We start from the raw sequence: 21,727 nt of genomic DNA, 5'->3' as shown, positions 1-21,727 counted from the left end.
CAATACAAACAAATGGTCAGGACCATTCTGAAGGGGGGAGGGGCAGTCTGGCAGAAGGCATGGCTAAGCACAAGGCAGGAACTTTGCCTTACAAAGAACTAAGATACTTTGGAGATGGTGTTACATCTTGGAGCCAGTGAGCAATCTGGGTGTGCTCAGTCCATCAGAGATCCTCCAAGCTCCATTAAAACAAAAGAGTTACTAGCTATATTGTGTGTTTCTCCTTTTATCTTAAAACAGTTTGCTTATCTTGTCATCTTTTATTTGTTTTTTTTTTCTTTCTATATATAGCACTAAACCCTTTGGGTATTAAATCATTAAATTTAATGTTACTTAGTGTTTGTGCTATGTATCGGTTGAAATGTGTTTGTGCCCCATTGTTAGAGAGATCGGTACTTATGTGTGTGAGGTTTCTGCTGAGCCTGGCAAGTCAGTAGCAGTGGTAGAGTGTATTTGGGGTGCGTGGACTGTATTGGGTTTGCGATGTACACTCAGTGTAGGGTGAGTGCAAGATTGGGTGAGTGGGGTGAATTGACCAGTAACAGATAAAAGGCAACCCTCATATCCAAGCAGCAATTGCGTATAGCTAAAACTTTAATAACCTTCTTTTATCTTCTGTTTATTTATTTTTTCAAGTTCAATATTGTCCCATATTGACCCACATCAGGGAGGTTAGCTGACTAATCAAGGCCTGATAATAGCCTCAGTGTGAAGAGTAGCAGTGTGGCACCACACTGACAGAGCTGACCTGTCCAGACCGGACCTCCAAAGTAGCTACTGTGCCACCCGTTGCTGTTGCTAAAGTGGGAGACTGGTAGTCAGTCTCCTGTATAGTCTCCTGTAAGGAAAAGTTTCCTTACGTTTAAGTTAGTTTCTCAGCCGAGAAGGGTTTTGTTTTGTTTATTCTGTGGCTTTGCAAAGGTAGTGTATGCACTACATGTGAATAAAGCCTGAACTGGTGTGCAATCCAGTGTATGTGTCCCTGTTTCCTGCACTGCTACAAGCATCTACCTGAGAAATTCCCCACAACATGAAAGAATAAACATTTCAAAAGTGACTCTAACTTTCAAAAGTATTGTAACAGATCTTGACCCAGACGCATTGGATAGGATCCCTATATGACTATATGGGATTCTTTTGGCTACTTCCCTTTCATGGGCTACATAGCAACTGACCTGCAGGCAGGCAGCTAAGACCTCTCTTTTTCCAGTACAAATAATTTTCCATAATTACTTCAAAGAATTTACTCCAATTCATCAGACATCTGTTACAGGGACTGTTGGAGTTGAAGGGTGCCAGGAGGCACATTACTTCACATTGTGGTCCTGTCCTCTGATTAGTGCTTTCTAGAAATCTATACCCTCAGTAGATCAGTCAATGAAATCCATCTTCGCTTGGACCCCTAGCTTTATCTCCTTAATATCCTCCCACCAAATAGCATGAATAACTGCCAGGTTCCTATACATCCTCGAGGCACCTAGAAGCTTAATTGCTTGTAGGTTGAAGCAAATAGCCCCTCCATCTGCAATGGAGCTCTGGGCGATAATTTAAAAACATTGGAATATGCCATACTTCAGTACATGAAAAATGTTAATGCACTATAATCTCCTTTGGATGTTTATTGGATCCATCAGGGCCTTTAATTTCCTGTGATCACAACTTAGAAATGTTGTATATGACTCCCTTTCTGAGTTGACATCTAATTGACAGCCATTGGAACAAACAGTCATGGCCATAAGTTTTGTCACCCCTGTTATTTTTCTCCACAAAATGAAGTATTTCTCCTTGGGAATTATTGCAATTACACATTTTGTTATACACATGTTTATTTCCTTTGTGTGTATTAGGACAACAGAAAAAAAGAGAAAAAAAATGCAAATTGGACATGTTTTCTTTTACACAAAACTCCAAAAATGGGCCAGACAAAATTGTTGACACCTTTTCAAAATTGTGGGTAAATAACTTTGTTTCAAGCATGTGATGCTCGTTACTCATTTGTGGCAAGTAACAGGTGTGGGCAATATAAAAATCACGCTAGAAACCAGGTAAAGAGGAGATAGGTTGACTCAATACAAAAATCACCCAGAATTGGATAGAAAGCGCTGGAGAGATATGAAGTGGCCAGCAGTGAGTCTAGATCTAAATCCCATTGAACACTTGTGGAGAGATTTTAAATTTGCTGTTTGTAGAAAGGCACGCTTCAGTGGCTTAACTAGGAATGGCGGGGCCCCGTGGCGAACTTTTGACATGGCCCCCCACAACCGATGCCAAAGACCCTGACCAACAACCCCCTGCATTCCTGCACGCTCTATTATGCCCCATAGTAGCCCCTGCACACACTATTATGCCCCATAGCAGCCCCTGCATACACTATTACGCCCCATAGTGGCCCCTGCCCACACTATTACGCCCCACAGTGGCCCCTGCACACACTATTATGCCCCATAGTGTCCCCTGTACATACTATTATGCCCCATAGTGGCCCCTACACATACTATTATGCCCCAAAGTGGACCCTGCACTTAATATTACACTCCATAGTGGCCCCTGCATTTAATATTATGCCCCCTATACACAGTATTTTGCCCCATTGTGAACAGTCATGAACAATTATTATACTCTGGGGTCTTGTGAGGCCCCAGAATATAATAATCGGAGATGGGGGGGAAGGGGGACCAATTAAAAAAACCACTGTCACTTATCTATCTCCAGCTCCGCTGCAGTCTTTGGTGGTGTTGGCGATCTTCAATGATGTCATGGACTTCACACAACTAGGCCCGAAGCCTGCCTGGAGAGGTAAGTAACACTATTTTTTATGTTCCCTTACCTCTCCTGGACCTCCGATCATTATACTTGGGGGTCTTTTCAGACTGCCGAGTATAATAATAGTGTTTGTGGGGCCCGCGACGTCACTTACCGATCCCGGCCCCTGCCAGGATCGGTAAGTAAATAGCGCCCATTACTGGCTGGAGTAACTCGAGTCGGTAACAGCCTATTAAGAAGAAAACAAAACGCAGCGGTAGAAGCTGTCGCCGGGCCCTTAATGTCCTGAGCCCTGTGGCAGCCACTACCCCTACTACCCCGGTAGTTAAGTCCCTAGCACTCTTCAAATATGAGAGACCTGGAGCAGTTTGAAAAAGAAGAGTGGTCCAAAATTCCAGTAGCCTGTTGTAAGAAACTTGTTGATGGTTATACCTGTAGGAAGCCATTGATTTCAGCAATTTTTTTTTCCAAAGGATGTGCAGCCAGATATTGAGTTAAAGATGCCATTAATTCTGTCCGGCCCATTTTTGGAGTTTCCATGAAATGATTAAAATTTTTGTCTATTTTTCCTTTTTGGCTTTGTTTTTTGTGTTGTACCAATTTACACAAAGGAAATAAATATGTGTATAATAAAACATCTATAATTGCTATAATTTTCTTGTAGAAATACTTCCTTTTCTGGAAAAATTTCACGGGTACAATTATGAGCATGGCTATGCATTTTGGTATTTTCCTTTACCCCTCCTCTTTCCTCTCCTATGTCCTTTGTCTTTAGACTCTACAGTGTAGTAGCGACTTTAATTCTAAATGCTGTAGTTAATATTATGATCATGACTACTACTGTACATCATTGTATTCTGCTCTGTGGGTTTTTCTGGGTCTTGTTATTCCACATGTAATTGCCTTTTATACTCTTGATAGAATATCAAAGTGATGGTAGTATTAATGATCATCCTCTCCTGCCTTTATTCTCTTCTGCACCCCTTAGTTTATTGTATAACAAAATCCAATAAAAAGATAGTTAATTAAAAATAAAGTCTGTGCGACAAGCAATGGTCTGCATTCACTCACATTCTGCTGGTGCAGCTGCCTAATCACAAGTCAGACCTGGCATAACAGCCATAGAGCCTTCCACTCACATACAGGCAGCATTTACAGCAAATAATATATTTTTTTGTGGAAAGTATCACATCTCCTTTCTAAAGCAACTAAGGGCTTCTTCTTTCTACATTGTTCACCCTCCATCATAAATGCCACCATATATATTTGGAGGACACCTGTGGTGATGATAAAATCATCAAATTTCATCAATGAAAATTCTTCATGTGTCTAGTAGTATACTGGTTGTGAAGTCCTCATAGATCGACAGAATAGCCTCAGTAAGTAATGCAAGACTTAGGTTATTCTTGTTTAAAAAAGTGCATACAAATGAAAATTAATTGGGTTACATATGGGGGCATTTACATAACAAAAGTTTATTCATTTCTTTCCGATCCCTCACTGCTTCAACCCAGATTCTGAGGCCATGCTTTGCTTTCCTGGTGTTTCCCAACAATGCTCGGAGATGCTCTCCTAAGGCAAACTACAGGCATTTCCTGAGTGTGTCAGATACCAGGGAACAGAGCACAGCAGGGACTAGGAAGGGCTTCTGGAGTGGAACCAGGGGGTTCCGAAATGGTTAGTAAAATTTTGTTATGTTTCTTATGCCCCCATATGTAGCCTTTTTGATATTAATTTTTATGCACTGGAAAATTCCTTTAAGTATGCAAAGAACCCAGGATCACGGATTCCTGCATTCAGTGTATTGTGTGAAGGACATGTAGCTAATTCTAAACAAGAAAAGTTGGCCTTGTGTGCTAGGCTCTCATGAATTTCCAATGACTATCTGCTTTTACTTACTCACTAATGCTGGTATTATTTCATTGCTCTCTTATTCTGATATTAGTCTACATTGTACTGTTAATAGCTATGCATCAATCAATGATGCTTTGTAAAAATACAGACCATTAATAACAATAATGAACTCAGTCTTCACCTAACACGTACTAGGTGTGAAGTATTACTTTTATGTATTACTTATTTTTTAATCACCAAAATTAGATTTTTCTTTTAGAATATGTAGGTTTTATTGCTTATTAGTTCAGTTGGTTCAGTTTTAGCTGCAGTTGTCTATGTGGAGCCTTAGCCTAAGAGGTTAATTGGGTAGGGTTACACGTAACACGGATGGTGATCCAATATGACTACAGCAGAGTACTGGACCCATATTAGTAGCTTGATCAAAGATGTCACTGGAATATATTAGACACCAGTGGTATGGTTGATTGCAGATAAACCTATGAATAAAATAAATAATGAATAAAGTAATAAAATAAAAAACACTCCCATTATATTGTAAATTGACCCAGTTCATCTTACTGATTCATCCTAGGATCATATTGTCTGTTGGTATCTACTGTAGTATGTAGGTCCCATGACATTTCTCTGATTCTTTTGTTTAACTCTGTGTTAATACAGTAGTTCAGTGTCATCCGAATTGATACGTCTGATCCCTTCAATAAAATCTGGTCCCTACGGATGTCCTCCTATTACTCAGCAGATATTACGTGGCTTTGTGACCTCTCCATATACTTCTGAGATATAGAATGGATTTGATGCTTTTGGGCTGTTTATTTGTAAGATGCTGTCTTTGTATTCACTCCTTATGATTAAATTTACACCCATATCATTATATATTTTTTCTTTCCTTCCTCCTGTGAGGGATTTATACTATGCTTCAAAATACCTGTTAATTTGGAATACATTTCTACATTTGAATGAGCCAAGTGAGCCGCGCTTCCCATTCACTTCAATGCGAGCGCTTGTAGAGAAAAAAGCAGCCCATTCATTTCAATGGGGAGCGCTCGTATGATGCCGGCTCCCATTGAAATGAATGGGATCTGCTTTATACGCGCTAATTCTGACTGTGTTTTAACGTTCAGAATCAGTCAGCGTATCCGTAGTGTGACTGCACCCTAATATGTTATTTATCCCATACAATAAACTCCATTAAAACCAGCAATGTCAAAATCATTATGTTCCTCTATATTTTTCCTTTTACATTGCTTCTTCCCAAAATGGAATTAAAAAATGAACCAAATATCATATATACTACAATATGGACTGCTTGCTTGCAAAAACAAAGCCTTATATACCAAAAAGGTAGAATGACCAAGGTCTTAGAATATTGTACCCTCAAGCAATATTTTATTTTGTACAACTACAAACGCAACCTATATACAGTCCTATGAAAAAGTTTGGGCACCCCTATTAATCTTAATCATTTTTAGTTCTAAATATTTTGGTATTTGCAACAGCCATTTCAGTTTGATATATCTAATAACTGATGGACACAGTAATATTTCAGGATTGAAATGAGGTTTATTGTACTAACAGAAAATGTGCAATATGCATTAAACCAAAATTTGACCGGTGCAAAAGTATGGGCACCTCAACAGAAAAGTGACATTAATATTTAGTAGATCCTCCTTTTGCAAAGATAACAGCCTCTAGTCGCTTCCTGTAGCTTTTAATCAGTTCCTGGATCCTGGATAAAGGTATTTTGGACAAACAATTCAAGTTCAGTTAAGTTAGATGGTCGCCGAGCATGGACAGCCCGCTTCAAATCATCCCACAGATGTTCAATGATATTCAGGACTGGGGACTGGGATGGCCATTCCAGAGCATTGTAATTGTTCCTCTGCATGAATGCCTGAGTCGATTTGGAGCGGTGTTTTGGATCATTGTCTTGCTGAAATATCCATCCCCGGCGTAACTTCAACTTCGTCACTGATTCTTGAACATTATTCTCAAGAATCTGCTGATACTGAGTGGAATCCATGCGACCCTCAACTTTAACAAGATTCCCGATGCCGGCATTGGCCACACAGCCCCAAAGCATGATGGAACCTCCACCAAATTTTACAGTGGGTAGCATGTGTTTTTCTTGGAATGCTGTTTCTTTTTGGACGCCATGCATAACGCCTTTTTTTATAACCAAACAACTCAATTTTTGTTTCCAAAATGAAGCTGCCTTGTCCAAATGTGCTTTTTCATACCTCAGGCAACTCTATTTGTGGCGTACGTGCAGAAACGGCTTCTTTCTCATCACTCTCCCATACAGCTTCTATTTGTGCAAAGTGCGCTGTATAGTTGACCGATGCACAGTGACACCATCTGCAGCAAGATGATGCTGCAGCTCTTTGGAGGTGGTCTGTGGATTGTCCTTGACTGTTCTCACCATTCTTCTTCTCTGCCTTTCTGATATTTTTCTTGGCCTGACACTTCTGGGCTTAACAAGAACTGTCCCTGTGGTCTTCCATTTCCTTACTATGTTCCTCACAGTGGAAACTGACAGGTTAAATCTCTGAGACAATGTTTTGTATCCTTCCCCTGAACAACTATGTTGAACAATCTTTGTTTTCAGATCATTTGAGAGCGGGCTGTCCATGTTCGGCGACCATCAAACTTAACTGAACTTGAATTGTTTTGTAGAAAGAAATGGTCCAAAATACCTTCATCCAGGATCCAGGAACTGATTAAAAGCTACAGGAAGCGACTAGAGGCTGTTATCTTTGCAAAAGGAGGATGTACTAAATATTAATGTCACTTTTCTGTTGAGGTGCCCATATTTTTGCACCGGTCAAATTTTGGTTTAATGCATATTGCGCATTTTCTGTTAGTACAATAAACCTCATTTCAATCCTGAAATATTACTGTGTCCATCAGTTATTAGATATATCAAACTGAAATGGCTGTTGCAAACACCAAAATATTTAGAACTAAAAATGATTAAGATTAATAGGGGTGCCCAAACGTTTCATAGGACTGTAAATTTGAGTTTCCTGTAAACCTAATGACCCAATAAAAAAGTGACAATGTCATTTTTATTAGAAAGTGAACATTATAAACACAAACCCCCAAATAATGACATGATTATAGGTATTATTCACATAGTGCCCCAAAAACATTAATGAAGTCCAGCAAAAGCCAATTTTTAATGATTTTTTACATTAGAATAATAAAATGTATAGTCCTAGTATGCCTAGTGAATAGGTCTAGACATCCAAGCTAAACAAATAACAATGATCCTGTAGCACATCTGAATATTTTATTACAGTGTAATTCTGAATGACCTAGACTCTGATTTAAGAATCCAATTACATTGGTGTGTTGTAATCTATTACTTTCATAGCCTTGAGTATTACTTCTTAATATCTCTGTGCTGCCAACGCTGCTTATCTTGCTTTATAGGGCTGCTCTCCAAATGATTCAAGTAAAACATATGCAAGACTCTCTGCTTTCTATCCTCGAAATGCCTATTGTCTTTAGGTTATATCATCCTCAACTCTTCCTGAATCACATTTAATTACTGAGTTGCTGCACCAGATGCATAGTCTCAGACAGGCAGGGGAAATCAAACCTGTAGACACAGTGTTGTATGCTCTACTATAACCCACACAAAATTAATTAAAATACCAATTGTTCTGAAGTATATTATGTTTTGTAATATTACTGTCTAGGACTTTATAACTAGAAGCATTAAAATCCTTGACAGTGGTATGCTTCTACATAGTTGGTTTTTTTTTTATTATTTTTTTAGAACCCCTATGGGCATTGTAATGGCTGCAATTAGTTGTTGCCACCCACCGTACGTTATTAATTTAGGAGACTCAGATAACCAAAAACTGAATATATTATGGAAATATCTTAAGGGATTTACATTTCAGCAATTTGTAGGGGCTTATAACTGATTTTTCTTGACAGCCCAAATTATTTTTCTTGACAGCCTCTTTGCCTCCCTATAGTGCAAGGGCCGCAAGTTTCCATTCCCAGCTAAAATGTTGGCTCAGGCCACTCTTGTGCATCTACGTTAAGTTGTCTACAAAGCTTGATTAGATAGGTTAGATCTGTCACTTTTTGTCAAAAAATATTAACACACATTGTAATCATTCATGCAGGCAGTGCGCGGCAAGCACACGGACCCCATTATAGTCTATGGGGTCCATATGCTTTTACAGCACAGCGCTTGCAATTGCAATTGTATTCCGTCCGGGGGTCTCCATGTGGACTCTAACCGGACGGAATACATGCGCAGATGTGAACCGACCCTTACATATACTTTGGTTCATATAAGACAAAGATGGTCATTCACTACTATAGAACAGATTGCAGATTAGTATCTAGATAGTTGCTTTGCCATCATTCACTAATGCAGTGGTAACTGATGTCAGAAATAAATAACGGAATAAAAACTTTTTTTTTAATATTCTGAATATCTAAACTCATAAATATCGATGTTTACATTCTGAAAATTTATACCTTTTTCCTAAGACATAAATTGACACATCCAATGATTTTAATGATAAAGCTGCTCCAATAAATCAAGCGACATGTGCAAGATTTTTTTTAATAGGCTGTTACCTACTGGATAAAAACCTGCAGATAATGGCTACTATTTACTAACTGATCCCCACTCTTCCCTACGGCTGCCTCCACTTCCTCTTCATCTCATTGCATTGCTAATGCTGAACACTATTCAGCTCAGCACACAGGACCTCCTAGAGGCTGAAGGAGAAGTGCAGTTGGAGATGGCCATGGGGAGGAGCGGTAATTGATAAGTAACTAGTGGCCATTAACCACTCAGGGCGTACTTGGCTTCCATAGGTAGTGGCCTAAAGACATTATAGGCTGTCATACTACCTTATGAGGGCCTATTAGGAGGGAACTGCATGGAACCCAATAAAGGGGCAGTATTCTGTGTGTGTAAATTGGGCATTTAGTTTGTGGATGTCAGTAAAGGAGGCATAAAACTGTATGGGGTAGAAAAAAAAAAAATACCATGTGGGGGCCAGTAAAGAGGGCAGTGTACCATGTGGGGTCCAGTAAAAGGGGTGTTATACCATGTGGGGGCCAGTAAATGAAGTCTTATACTTAATGCTAGTAAAGGAAACATTTCATTATGTGGGGGCCAGTAAAGGGGGCATTATATCGTGTGGACACCAGTAAAGGGGACATTATACCATGGAGGGCCATGAAAGGGGTGGTAGTTATGTGGAGGCTGGTGTAGCCGCAGGCAAAAGTTTGCTGTGGGGCCTGGTCTTTGCTAGTTACACTCCTGGTGATAACTAAGTAGAAGTGTTAGGCTAGGTTCACATCTGTGTTGGCGTCTCCATAAAAGATTCCTCCTAAAATTGGCAGAGGGAAAAATCCTGCACTGCAGAGGAAAAAGTTCTCCATTATAGTCTATGGGGTTTGCAGGAGCCCACAAGTAACCACTTTTTAAGGGGACAAGCTTTCAGTCTTTCAGTCCCGAATGACGGAGACCTGAGTGCTAGTGTAAACCTAGCGTATGATCTTTTTTTTTTTTTTAAGACAACTCAAAAAAATCTAAAATTTAAAAAAAAAAAGTACAAATGTTTGAAAAATAATATGTGATTGGTGACATTTCACTAGAATGTCATATAGTAATTCAGAGAACGCTAAAGGCGAAGAACAGTGGAGACAAATTGCTAGTGACTAAATTATCAGCTAATAGTGCTCTTTCGGATGCCATTCTTTTCTATAGAAATACAGTATTTTAAGCTGACTTTTTAGTCCAGTATGAGAACTGATCGAACAAAAAAGAGCAGTAATGGGTGGGCACTCACCAAACATTCTCCAAAGGACGACAGTCGTCTTCTCTTTTCTCTAAAACATATCCTTTTATTAGGTGCATAAGTAAAAGTTATAGTTAAGTCCCAAAATAATGTAAAAAAATTATACATTCTACAAGGATAAAATTGACGCAATGAGGTTGCACTATAAACATTTCAAAGCTGAAGACCACAGAGATGACACAACACTGGGATAATGGATAGAGAATAATGCACCTTAGGCTTGAAGAAGCGTGACTGTGAACGCGAAACGGCTGTTGCCTCTTTTTTGCCAATTGTGCTATCACTCCCTCCCTTTGGATTTCTTTTACTTATGCACCTAATAAAAGGATATGTTTTAGAGAAAAGAGAAGACGACTGTCGTCCTTTGGAGAATGTTTGGTGAGTGCCCACCCATTACTGCTCTTTTTTGTTCTATCACCTGTTCAGCTTTTTTCCGGGTAGTTGTGCACCTCCATCGTTTTCCTTGGCTCTTTTATACTCCAAGGACTTTAGCTGATCTTCATTGCTTGTCCTGACTATACATTTCATTTGGAATTATAAGCTGTGCCATCTACAGTTCTCTATTTTTCTTTATGAGAACTGATCCAATTTCAGCTTCAGCTAATGGATGGTCATGAACAGTGAAATCTACAGAGAGTTTAATGGTTAAAAGATATACTTTTTTTCCCCAGAAAGTATGTTTTTTACTGTTCACTATATAAACACTTCTATCAGTAAAATGTATTTGTACTTAAATGACAGTGTATAACTATGGATGGTGCAAAGGTCGTACCTTGGCCTGATGCATTATCCTTCTATTATTCTCTATCCATTATCCCAGTGTTGTGTCATCTCTGTGGTCTTCAGCTTTGAAATGTTTATAGTGCAACCTCATTGCGTCAATTTTATCCTTGTAGAATGTATAATTTTTTTACATTATTTTGGGACTTAACTATAAGCTGTAACATCATTATGTTTATCACATCTCTTCTGTGAAATTATCCCCTTCTTGACATCCGCCATATTAGTATGGCAGATGTTGGGTCTATAAATTTGGTGGCTGCTCTACACTTGCTGGGAGAGTTCTGCTCCAGCTTTGTGTGGACCCTTGGGCGACAGAGCCTCAGTTGATACACAACTCTTGCAGCAACAGTGTCTCCCTCTAAAATGTGCTAAAGCAAATAACACCAGAATTTGGGCAGTTTTTAGCACGACACCCTGCTGGAATGCAGTGGTCTTCTGTAACTTTCAACTTTTGCTTCAATTAAAATGCCCCCACACATATAATATCCCTTTATTCCACCATAAAGTGTAAAGTCTCCCTTACACCACCATAGTATAATGCCCTCCTTATACCCTGTACATTACAGTGGTTCCTATGCCCCACACAGTATAATGCCACTTTACTGTATGTCTCCATATAATTACCATAACCTCTTATTCCCCTCACATATTGGCCCCTTATGTCCCCATACAGTACAATGCCCCCATATAATGGTCCAAAATGTCTTTATACAGTAGAGTACTCCCATATAATGGTCTCTTATGTCACCATACAGTATCCCTTTATTCTTCCATATAATGGTTCCTTATGCCCCTATATTGTATAGTGCCCACTTGTTCCCTCATATAATGGAATCTTATACCCCTATATAACAAACTGTCTCTATTTTCTCCATTTATTGGCCCCTTATGTCCCAATATAGTGGAGTGCTTCTATATGCTCTCATATAACATCCAATAATCCCCATACAATACAGTGCTCCCTTATGTTGACCCCCCCGCTTCATGGGGAGAGAGCAGTAAATGAAGATCTCACATATCTCCTCAGACCCCTGCCCTTTCCCTTCTCTGGGAATCCTGTCACCGCTGGAGCAAGGGAAGGGCTAGAATTTACAAGCGGTAAGTGAAAGTGTAACCGCCAGGTCTCTGTTGTTATATACAGTGGAGACCCAGAACTAATGGCCACATTTACAGTTTATTCTGATCACAGGCATTGCTATCCTCTGTTCCCTCCGAGAACCTATCCGGAGCCCCATCCATGTCACGAGCTCCTCTTCTCCCTCGCTGGCTGTATTAGTGTCAGAGGCCAGAAATGCTCCTAATGTGCTGAATACCTTCTTTGGGATGTTTTGGAGCTTTGGGACATTTTGTGTATGTGTTCAATAAACTTTAGTTTTAGCTGTGAATTGTATGTTATGCTTCTACACATATCTATATGTAAAAAATGTAACCGAAAGAAAAGACCCTCTCCTAACAGCTATATAAAAAGTTTCTATAGATAAAGAAAGTCTATCTCTATTTATAGCAATTCTAACCAAATCCATCTTAATTTTAGATTAGTACAAAAAAAAGTACTAAATACTAAAGTACTAAATATTGTGCAGGTGCCGGCCAGAAATGTTTCACTGACCAACTCTCAGTGCTGCAGGATGCACACATGAACATGGCTTGTGTGTGTACTACAGTAAAATAGACCCTGTCCTAAAAGCTACATTTTTCTATAGAAATAGAGACTTCTATCTATATTTCTAGAAAATCTAACTAAATCTAACTACGATTTAGATTATTTAAAAAAAAAAAAAACTGTAGCCCCCCCCCAAAAAAAATTGAGCAGAGCCCTGAACGGCACTGAACAGAGCTCTACGGTGGCACAGATATGTAACAAAAAAAAACACACACAAAAAAAAAAAACTCGCCAAGTGGCTGATTCTTATTAGGGGCTTATTCCCTAATTAGCAGAAAGTAAAGGGAGGGTTGTTTAGGGGGAGACAGTAAAAAATAAAATTATGAGTTCAGGGAAGGTGGAAGAAGCGATGGAGGGAGATGTCCGGAGGCACAAATTGATCTGCCAGGAGGAACTTTAGAAGAATCGCACATATAAAGCTCACAGAGGCAGCATGGGCACTGTCCTGCTTGCAATCCCAGATTGGACCTGTGCCGGCAAGCTGCTATTGGCTGATCAAATTTGAGGGGGAAGAGGGAAGACTCCCTTTAATTGGATTTCCCTAATATCATCTCTTATCTCCTAATCCACAGTGCTATACTTGACTTGCTCTGTCACCACCAAGATAATGGATAGCAATTGTATATGTGCATTACTTCTTAAAGGGATACTACCATTAAAATACGTTTTTTTCTAGTTACCACGTCGGAATATCCTTACGAAAGGTTATTCGTCTCCTACCTTTATCAGTCGCCTCCGGCTCGCCGTTCGGTAGAAATACCGTTTTTTACCGGTATGCAAATGAGTTCTCTCGCAGTACTGGGGGCGGGCTTCAGCACTCAAACAGCACTAGGGGCATGCTCAATGCTGACAGAGAACTGTCTCCAGTGACGCCTCCATCTTTTTTTGCAACTGCCTCTGCTGCCGTCTTCTTCCGGCTGGGGTTACACGCGCATGCGCAGTACGCTCCGGTTCTCCATAGAACTACAGGAGCGTACAGTGCATACACGCTTAAGCGGCCTTCAAAAAATGGCCGCCGGCCTGTGCACTCGGCTCTTGCCTGTGTCCCGATGGCAGAGCCGAATGTGACCCCCAGCCAGAAGAAGACTGCAGAAGAGGCGGTTGCAGAAGAAGATGGAGGCATCGCTGGTGAGAGTTCTCTGGCAGCATTGGGGATGCCTCCAGTGCTGTATGAACGCTGGCGCATGCCCCCAGTGCTGCGAGAGAACTCATTTGCATACCGGTAAAAAACGGTATTTCTACCCAACGGCGGGCCGGAGGCAACTGATAAAGGTAGGAGATGAATATCCTTTCTTAAGGCTATTCCAAAGTGTTAACTAGAGAAAAATGTATTTTAATGGTAGAATCCCTTTAAGTCACTACCAATGAAGGTCCAAGTGGTTGAACCCCCAGCCACCAGATCCTGTAAATAGTTAAGTGTCATCTTTCAGTGCCATAAAATGTCCCATATCCTTAATTTATTTGAAGTAATAACTTTTATGCATCCATATTCTCATACTAAAGCTTTGACCTTGCTCAAGATGTTCGCAATGTTTATATGAAATGTAATTTGCGGTAAAAATAATGATAGGTAAAAGCTCATAAGATGCTCACAAGTCAGGAAATACTTATCTGGAATTTTTGTTAAAGCCAATCACCTAAAATTTGCTAGCTTGCTGGCAAGAAAGTTAAACTGTGGATCAAACAGTGTAAATGTCTGTATTTTATATTGGAGAACATCACTTTTATTTCTGCTTCTTTATGCACTTTTCTTATACTGAACATGTTTGATGGAAGCTGTGGTCAAAGGTTTATGGAATTCTGAAAAGTTTTCCTGGAAGTGAATGGTACAGAATGACACACAAATGTATGACTGTGAGCTTTATGCCAAAAGGCTTGGCTGCTATTCCCTTGCTTTAATTCCATTAAAAGCCTTCTTACCGCTCTATCCAGATACATTTTACTTTAATTGAACTATCAGTCTTTCATGTCATGTTAATATGATATGGTACCGAACAGATTCGGAAAAATATTGACATAATTTAATGTAAAATTTTAGTGTCCACAAGTTTTAGAAAAAAGAACAAAGTCAGTAGATTTATATAGCAGCCTTATAAACAAGCATGTTATGCATCATTCCAATAGCCCACTGGGCCCCATAAGGTCACAGGCCCCATATGGCTGCCTCGGCAGTAGTTACACCACTGATGTATTACTGATGATGATGAAACTCTATGGTTCAGTGAAAATCAATGACTGGCATCTGCATACCTCCCAACTTTTGAAGAACTGAAAGATGGACAAAATGTGTGGCGTTAGCCCTGCCCACTTTTTGGTTGACTCCGTCCATTCTCATTAATTTTTCATGTGCCCGCACACAGTATAATCCTCCTACAGTCACCTGTAAATTATATGTCCCCCCTCCATTTCTGCCCTCAGTTTCATGTCCCCTCCATCTCTGCCCCCAGATTCATGTCCCTCCATCTCTGCCCAGATTCATGTCCCTCCATCTCTGCCCCCAGATTCATGTCTCCCATCTCTGCCCCCAGATTCATGTCCCCCATCTCTGCCCACAGATTCATGTCCCCCATCTCTGCCCCCAGATTCATGTTCCCCATCTCTACCCAGAGATTCATGTCCCCCCTCCATCTCTGCCCCCAGATTCATGTTCCCCATCTCTGCCCACAGATTCATGTCCCCCTCCATCTCTGCCCCCAGATTCATGTCCCCCATCTCTGCCCACAGATTCATGTCCCCCCTCCATCTCTGCCCCCAGATTCATGACCCCCATTTCTGCCCACAGATTCATGTCCCCCCTCCATCTCTGCCCCCAGATTCATGTCCCTCCATCTCTGCCCCCAGATTCATGTCCCCACATCTCTGTCCCCAGATTCATGTCCCCACATCTCTATCCCCAGATTCATGTCTCCCCTCCATCTCTGCCCCTAGATTCATGTCCCCTCCATCTTTGCCCCCAGATTCATGTCCCCTCCATCTCTGCCCCCAGATTCATGTCTCCTCCATCTCTGCTCCCAGATTCATGTCCCCTCCATCTCTGCCCCCAGATTCATGTCCCCACATCTCTGCCCCCAGATTCATGTCCCCTCCATCTCTGCCCCCAGATTCATGTCCCCTCCATCTCTGCCCCCAGATTCAAGTCCCCTCCATCTCTGCCCCCAGATTCATGTCCCCTCCATCTCTTCCCCCAGATTCATGTCCCCACATCTCTGCCCCCATTCTCATGCCATCCTCTCCTTCATCTGCCCCCAGTTTCACGTTCCACCTTAGTGTACACATTACACTTACCTTTTCCTTCGCTCCCTCGCCGCTCTCTGCGTGCCTCTCTCTCTCTCGCTGACACAGTTGTAGACACGATGTGACTTCATCACATCGCGTCTACACAGCCAGTAGGCGCGTGCAGCGGCGAAGCAAGGAGCTGAACTGTGACAGCTTCTTGCTTCAGCTGCGTATGTGTTCAACTCAGATCTGCGTCCTCTGGACGCAGATCTGAGTTGAAATCGGGACATACCTCCCTCCAACCGGGACTGCGGGACACGTCACCCAAATCGTGAATGTCCGGCGGAAATCGGGACGGTTGGGAGGTATGTGTATATATATATATATATATATATATATATATATATATATATATATATATATATAAACAATCCGGTCTGTCACCAACTTGTATGGATGGAAAATGTCCTTTTATTGGAAAAAGCTGTATACCATGAATCGGTCCACACTGGGACCTTTCTCAAGTGCAAAGGTGCATGCAAGTTGCTGACAGACCAGATTGTTTTTTCTGTTGCAAACCCTTTTGCGTGGAGAGGGAATTCTGCCGTGCAATTTGTGGGATAAACCCCAGATTTGCTGGTGCTGCTGCAATTATTTTTCTTTGATATATATATATATATATATATATATATATATATATATATATATGTATATATATACTGTATATATAATAGAACTAGCCTCTAGGATACTCTGAAATACATGTAGATAAAGGAAATCCACACAACGTCGCGCACTTGTGATTGTCATCTGACACTGATTGTCAGTGACAAATCCACTTTCCCTAGCTAAAGCCTGAAAGAGTGGAGGCCTTAAGCCTGAAGGTATTGTGTACATGGGCCTATGAAGTAGGGAGATGAGATCCCACACTAGTCTAATAGCACTGTATGCCACCTGCTGTCTGCACTGTGCTATTGCAGACAGTTTCAGCAGCCTAGCATTGTCACAAGATAGTGTCATGAATTTAGGGTTAAACAGCTCAGGCTATATCTAGTCACAGGACTCCTCACAATTGTACTTCTTGTACAATAATTTCAACAATGCCTATTATTCCTATGGGGAAGAATAAAATGACCATAAACATATCCTATTCATTGAGTCTATGAATGAATGGGGCATAGTATACTGTGGTTCAGAACACACAGTAGAAAATGTGCACATGTCAGTAATCTTACTTACAGCCTAAAGCTTGAGTTATTCTCTTTAGATATCACATATCAAGGGTAGAATCCCTGTTAAAGTCATATATAAGGTCATTTTCTTGTGGCCTGTAGGCATGCGCAGTCGGCTCTGCCCAAGATCTAAATGTTTGACCGCCTGGGGACGCCCCCTGTACTGTTTGAGCGCTGAGGCCCACCCCCTGTGCTGCGAGAACTCATTTGCATACCGACGAAAACCGGGATTTCTACGGAACGGCGGTGCGGAGAAGACATCTAAAGATAGTAGAAGAATAGCCTTTCTTAGGTCTATTCCTACGTGTCAACGAGAAAAAAATGTGTTTTAATGGTAGAATCACTTTAATCTATTTGATCTCAATCACCAGGGTCAGATTCTTGGGACAAGTATTATATACAGTGCAAAGAGTAAAGTTTGGTGCAGCTGACCTTAGCCAGTTTTATTGTATCTTCACACACAACAAGCAGTGGTACAAGTCAAAAATAATACTCTAGTATGAGTATTTACAGAGAACTTGAGAGCATGGATCTGTGTAATAGAACTGAGTGGTGTTCACAATGTATAGGTCTGTACATGTCACCCTAGTGAGGCTCTGGTACTCATGCATGCCACTACAATACAGTACAGCTTCTGCTGTTTCCTCAGTGAAAGAATAGAATTATTAAGGCTGGGAAAATAAGAGAAAACCTAGCATGGGCAGCATATATAACAGTAAAAGATAGATGTCCTCATACAGACTCCAAGAAGTAGGGGAAAAGCCATTAGATAAGCACCTCAGCACTCTATGCTGCTCCAGCCAGAACAGAGCAGCACAATCATACAGCAAAACTTATACTACTGTATATTCCCTTGGGCATGCAAGACTGACAGATCATCCTAGAATGACATGAACATGACACATCTACATTATACATTTTGAACCAATTTTGAATCATAATTTACAAATTATATTATTATTATTATTATTAGTATTAGTATTATTATTATTTTACAAATATATAGTTTTATAGTTTATTACCATTTGTATTAGTGGCAAAACCCCTTTAAGTTGCAGAATGTCCACATGCCCATTGTCAAATTTTTAGTTAGATTTAACAAGAAAACTAGCACCAGAAAATAATGGACAACAGGATGTAACGAAAAGGACCTCAGAACAACTCTTAATAATAAATGAGAGGTCCATAAGGCACCAGTAACATCTATCATACAACAAATCCGGCATTGCCCTGATTTTTTCGTTATAAACAGGAACCATTATGTAAATGTAAACAGAAACTTAGTACAACTTGCCCATAAATCTTGAAAACATGAATAAATTACTTAGTTTTCTTTAATAATCTTTCTAGCTTTCCATCAGCTATATGTGCTTGAGATGAAATATTCATTCCATATGATACATCAAATACTTCATTTGAGGAAGTGGGTTGCAGACGTGACAGCTGATCTGCAGTGCCAGTTATCCATATAGAAGTTCTATCATCAGTTCCTACACTTTGGTGTTAAAGTGCTTTATATAACATAGAGTGTAACGTAGATACTGCCCTAAGCTGCATTGATCCATCTCATTAATGACGCGAATATGCCCTTTGATGAACTAGCTGCTTAAGGCACATATCCCTCTGTCAGCAGTCTGAGGCCAAACTTCGATCACATGCATTCATTAAATGGGTTTGCCAAAAGGCTTATGTATCAGAACTGTATGGAATGTATTAACACTACAACATAACAGCAAAACAGTTATGAGACGATTGCTTTGGTGATGGGGACATTCTTGTTTAGCCGGGCTCATTCTCACATTAAGGACTTTTGCTTTCTGGATTTTAACCTACTATGCTTTACTTTCAGCTTGTCATTATGGCTGGCACTGTTCTCCTTGCATACTACTTTGAGTGCACAGACACCTTTCAAGTGCACATACAAGGCTTCTTCTGCCAAGATGGAAATCTAATGAAACCATACCCAGGGACTGAGGATGAAAGTTTCATTTCCCCTCTGGTGCTGTACTGTGTGCTGGCAGCAACACCAACAGCTATTGTAAGTATTTCAGATGCTAAGCATTGTTAATTATTGAAATGCCATGTTTAGTTGTGTGTTGTATGCAGTGAAAATATATGCAAAGTTATGATATAATATTGCAAACAAGATTTTTAAATTTTGACAAATTTTAACAGCTAGGTGTTGGTGTTGACTACATTTATATGTGTCAAGTCGTAACAACAAACTACCCTTTTTCAAGGGAAGTGTAAGACATTAAAGTGAGTAAATGCTGGTGGTGTCTGACTACTGGAACCCCCAGCAATTAAAAGAAAGAGGGGTCCCTGACACAAAACAGAGAGTCCACAGCCTATTGCTTGATTAATGGTGCACGGATACTGTCCCCCGGGAAGGGACTGACAATACTGGTAGCAACAACAGGAAGTATCCAGCAATCCAAATAGTTAAAATTTAACTTTTAATTGAAAAATTGTATAAATGAATTAATATTCGAGACATCGAGCAAAGACATAAAAAGGCAAAAACATACTGATACAAAAACACTAACGCAACATACCGAACCGCTGACGCGTTTCGAGGCAGAGCCTCTTAGTCATAGCGACCTGACAGCCCCATGTGGATAGTTTGTTGTTGTGCATGAGTGACCATCACTTCCTAAATTTATATGGAACTAATAGAAGTAGCTGTTCTCCAAGTTCCATAGAGGTGAGAGGTAAGGTGGTTACACAATGCTCCATTCACGGGGGCACTGGGGGACCGCTATTCTTATGATTGCATGGGATCCCGAAAATTGGACACCAGTAATTACTTATGCCTTGTTCTGTGGATAGAAAGTAAATGTTAATGGTGCAAATACCCCTTGAGTCTATGGACACACATTATGGAAATGCAGTGAAAAATAACTGCAGAAAGACAAACATTGAAAATGCAGTATATAAAATATACTTCATACTTGCATTTTACATTGTGTTTTTCCATTTCCTGCATTATATGTATTTTATTTTCCATATTAGCAATATTTTTGCAGCTAAAATTAGCATGTTAGTTTTTTCAGAAATGCAAGCCAGTGTGTTTTTTGCAACGTTTTGTTCTGAATTATGCGGATGAAAATTAATGAAATGAGTTTTTTGACACTTGTGTTTCCATAGCAACCAAAACTCAGAATTTCTGCAGCATGTGGCCTATGCCATGAAAGTGGCCAAAACTCAAACCTCAACTTGACAAATTTTTGGCACACAATGACAGATTTCATCTATGGTACCCTGCTTGACAATTCTGAGACAGTGGGAAGAGCAAAGTGAGAATCTAGGAGGGCTGAGTTGGCGATGACCCAGTCCATCACATTTACTATAACTCATTATAAAAATAAATAGCATAAGTTATATTGGAAATGTACACCAGCCCCTGGTTTGCATAGATTTGAGGTCAGGTGAGGAAATGAATTAATAGTCGTGTAGGAAACACCAGTCTTAATAAATTCCCCCATTGGGTTTCTGCTGCTTTTTCTGGTGCAGATTTGATGCAGTTCTCTGAGCCAAACCCAGGAGAGAATCTAGCAGGATGGAATGTAAGTTGTTCCTTCATACTTCTGATTCCTTTTGAAACCATTCCTGGTTTTGGCTCAAGTGCACAAGTCCTGAGCCTCACCTCACTCTCCATATGTGAATGTTGGCAGTGCAAGGGGGATATTGAGATGGACCAGGGTGGGGACACCTTGACTCAACTGATTTATCAAAACCCACACCACCTTTCTGGTGAGAGTTAGGCTAAGGCCCCATGGGATGACCTGCACCTATAAAGCGCTGCGGGAAAAACTGTGGCAACACATTGTGGTTCTTCCCGCAGCGCTTTAAACAGAAAGTTCATGGAGTTTTCCTCCGTGGACTTTCTGTTTCACTTATACCTATGGGGAAACTGCCAGCGTTTCCATAGATATAATTGACATGCTGCAATTTCCAAAACTGCGCCTATTTATACTGCAAAGTGGGCATGGGATTCACAAGAATCCCATCCCACTTTTGTTTACTCTAAAAGGCTGAGATTTGGCTCTGGGATGTTTAACAGATTTATGAAGATGCCACAGCCTCTTAATGCCCCATTCCCTGCACTAGTTGGCCATTTATTAAGACTGCCATACAGTATACCAATCTTAATATATTTTACCCAATGTATGTCTTCAGTCTTTAAGAAACCCTGAAAAGTGTTTTGCTCAAGTAACTGCATAAACTTATTTTCTTTAAATGTTACGCTTTATGTAAATTACAGTATAAGGCAGGGGTCAGAAACCATTGGCATTCCAGCTGCTGTAAAACTGCAATTCTCAACATGCTCCAAAGTACAACTTGTTCCAAAAATAATAAGCCCTTATATAATGTCG

The 21,727-nt window shown here is 40.3% G+C and overlaps 1 protein-coding gene across 2 annotated transcripts in view; it reads left to right on the top strand.

The window, feature by feature from the left end:
* The window catches only part of PLPPR1 (phospholipid phosphatase related 1), a 100,416-nt gene that overhangs the window by 41,901 nt on the left and 36,788 nt on the right, over positions 1 to 21,727 (top strand). For both annotated transcript variants that reach the window (XM_075280365.1, XM_075280366.1), the window contains exon 3: positions 19,201 to 19,389. In XM_075280365.1, the coding sequence (XP_075136466.1) occupies positions 19,201 to 19,389 (189 nt within the window). The remainder of the gene's footprint in view (positions 1 to 19,200; positions 19,390 to 21,727) is intronic.

The sequence above is a fragment of the Leptodactylus fuscus genome, chromosome 1, assembly GCF_031893055.1.
Source record: "Leptodactylus fuscus isolate aLepFus1 chromosome 1, aLepFus1.hap2, whole genome shotgun sequence".
In the NCBI taxonomy this organism is placed as follows: domain Eukaryota; kingdom Metazoa; phylum Chordata; class Amphibia; order Anura; family Leptodactylidae; genus Leptodactylus; species Leptodactylus fuscus.
The sequence above is the reverse complement of the archived record's forward strand: the minus strand, read 5'-3'. Positions and strand labels throughout refer to the sequence as shown.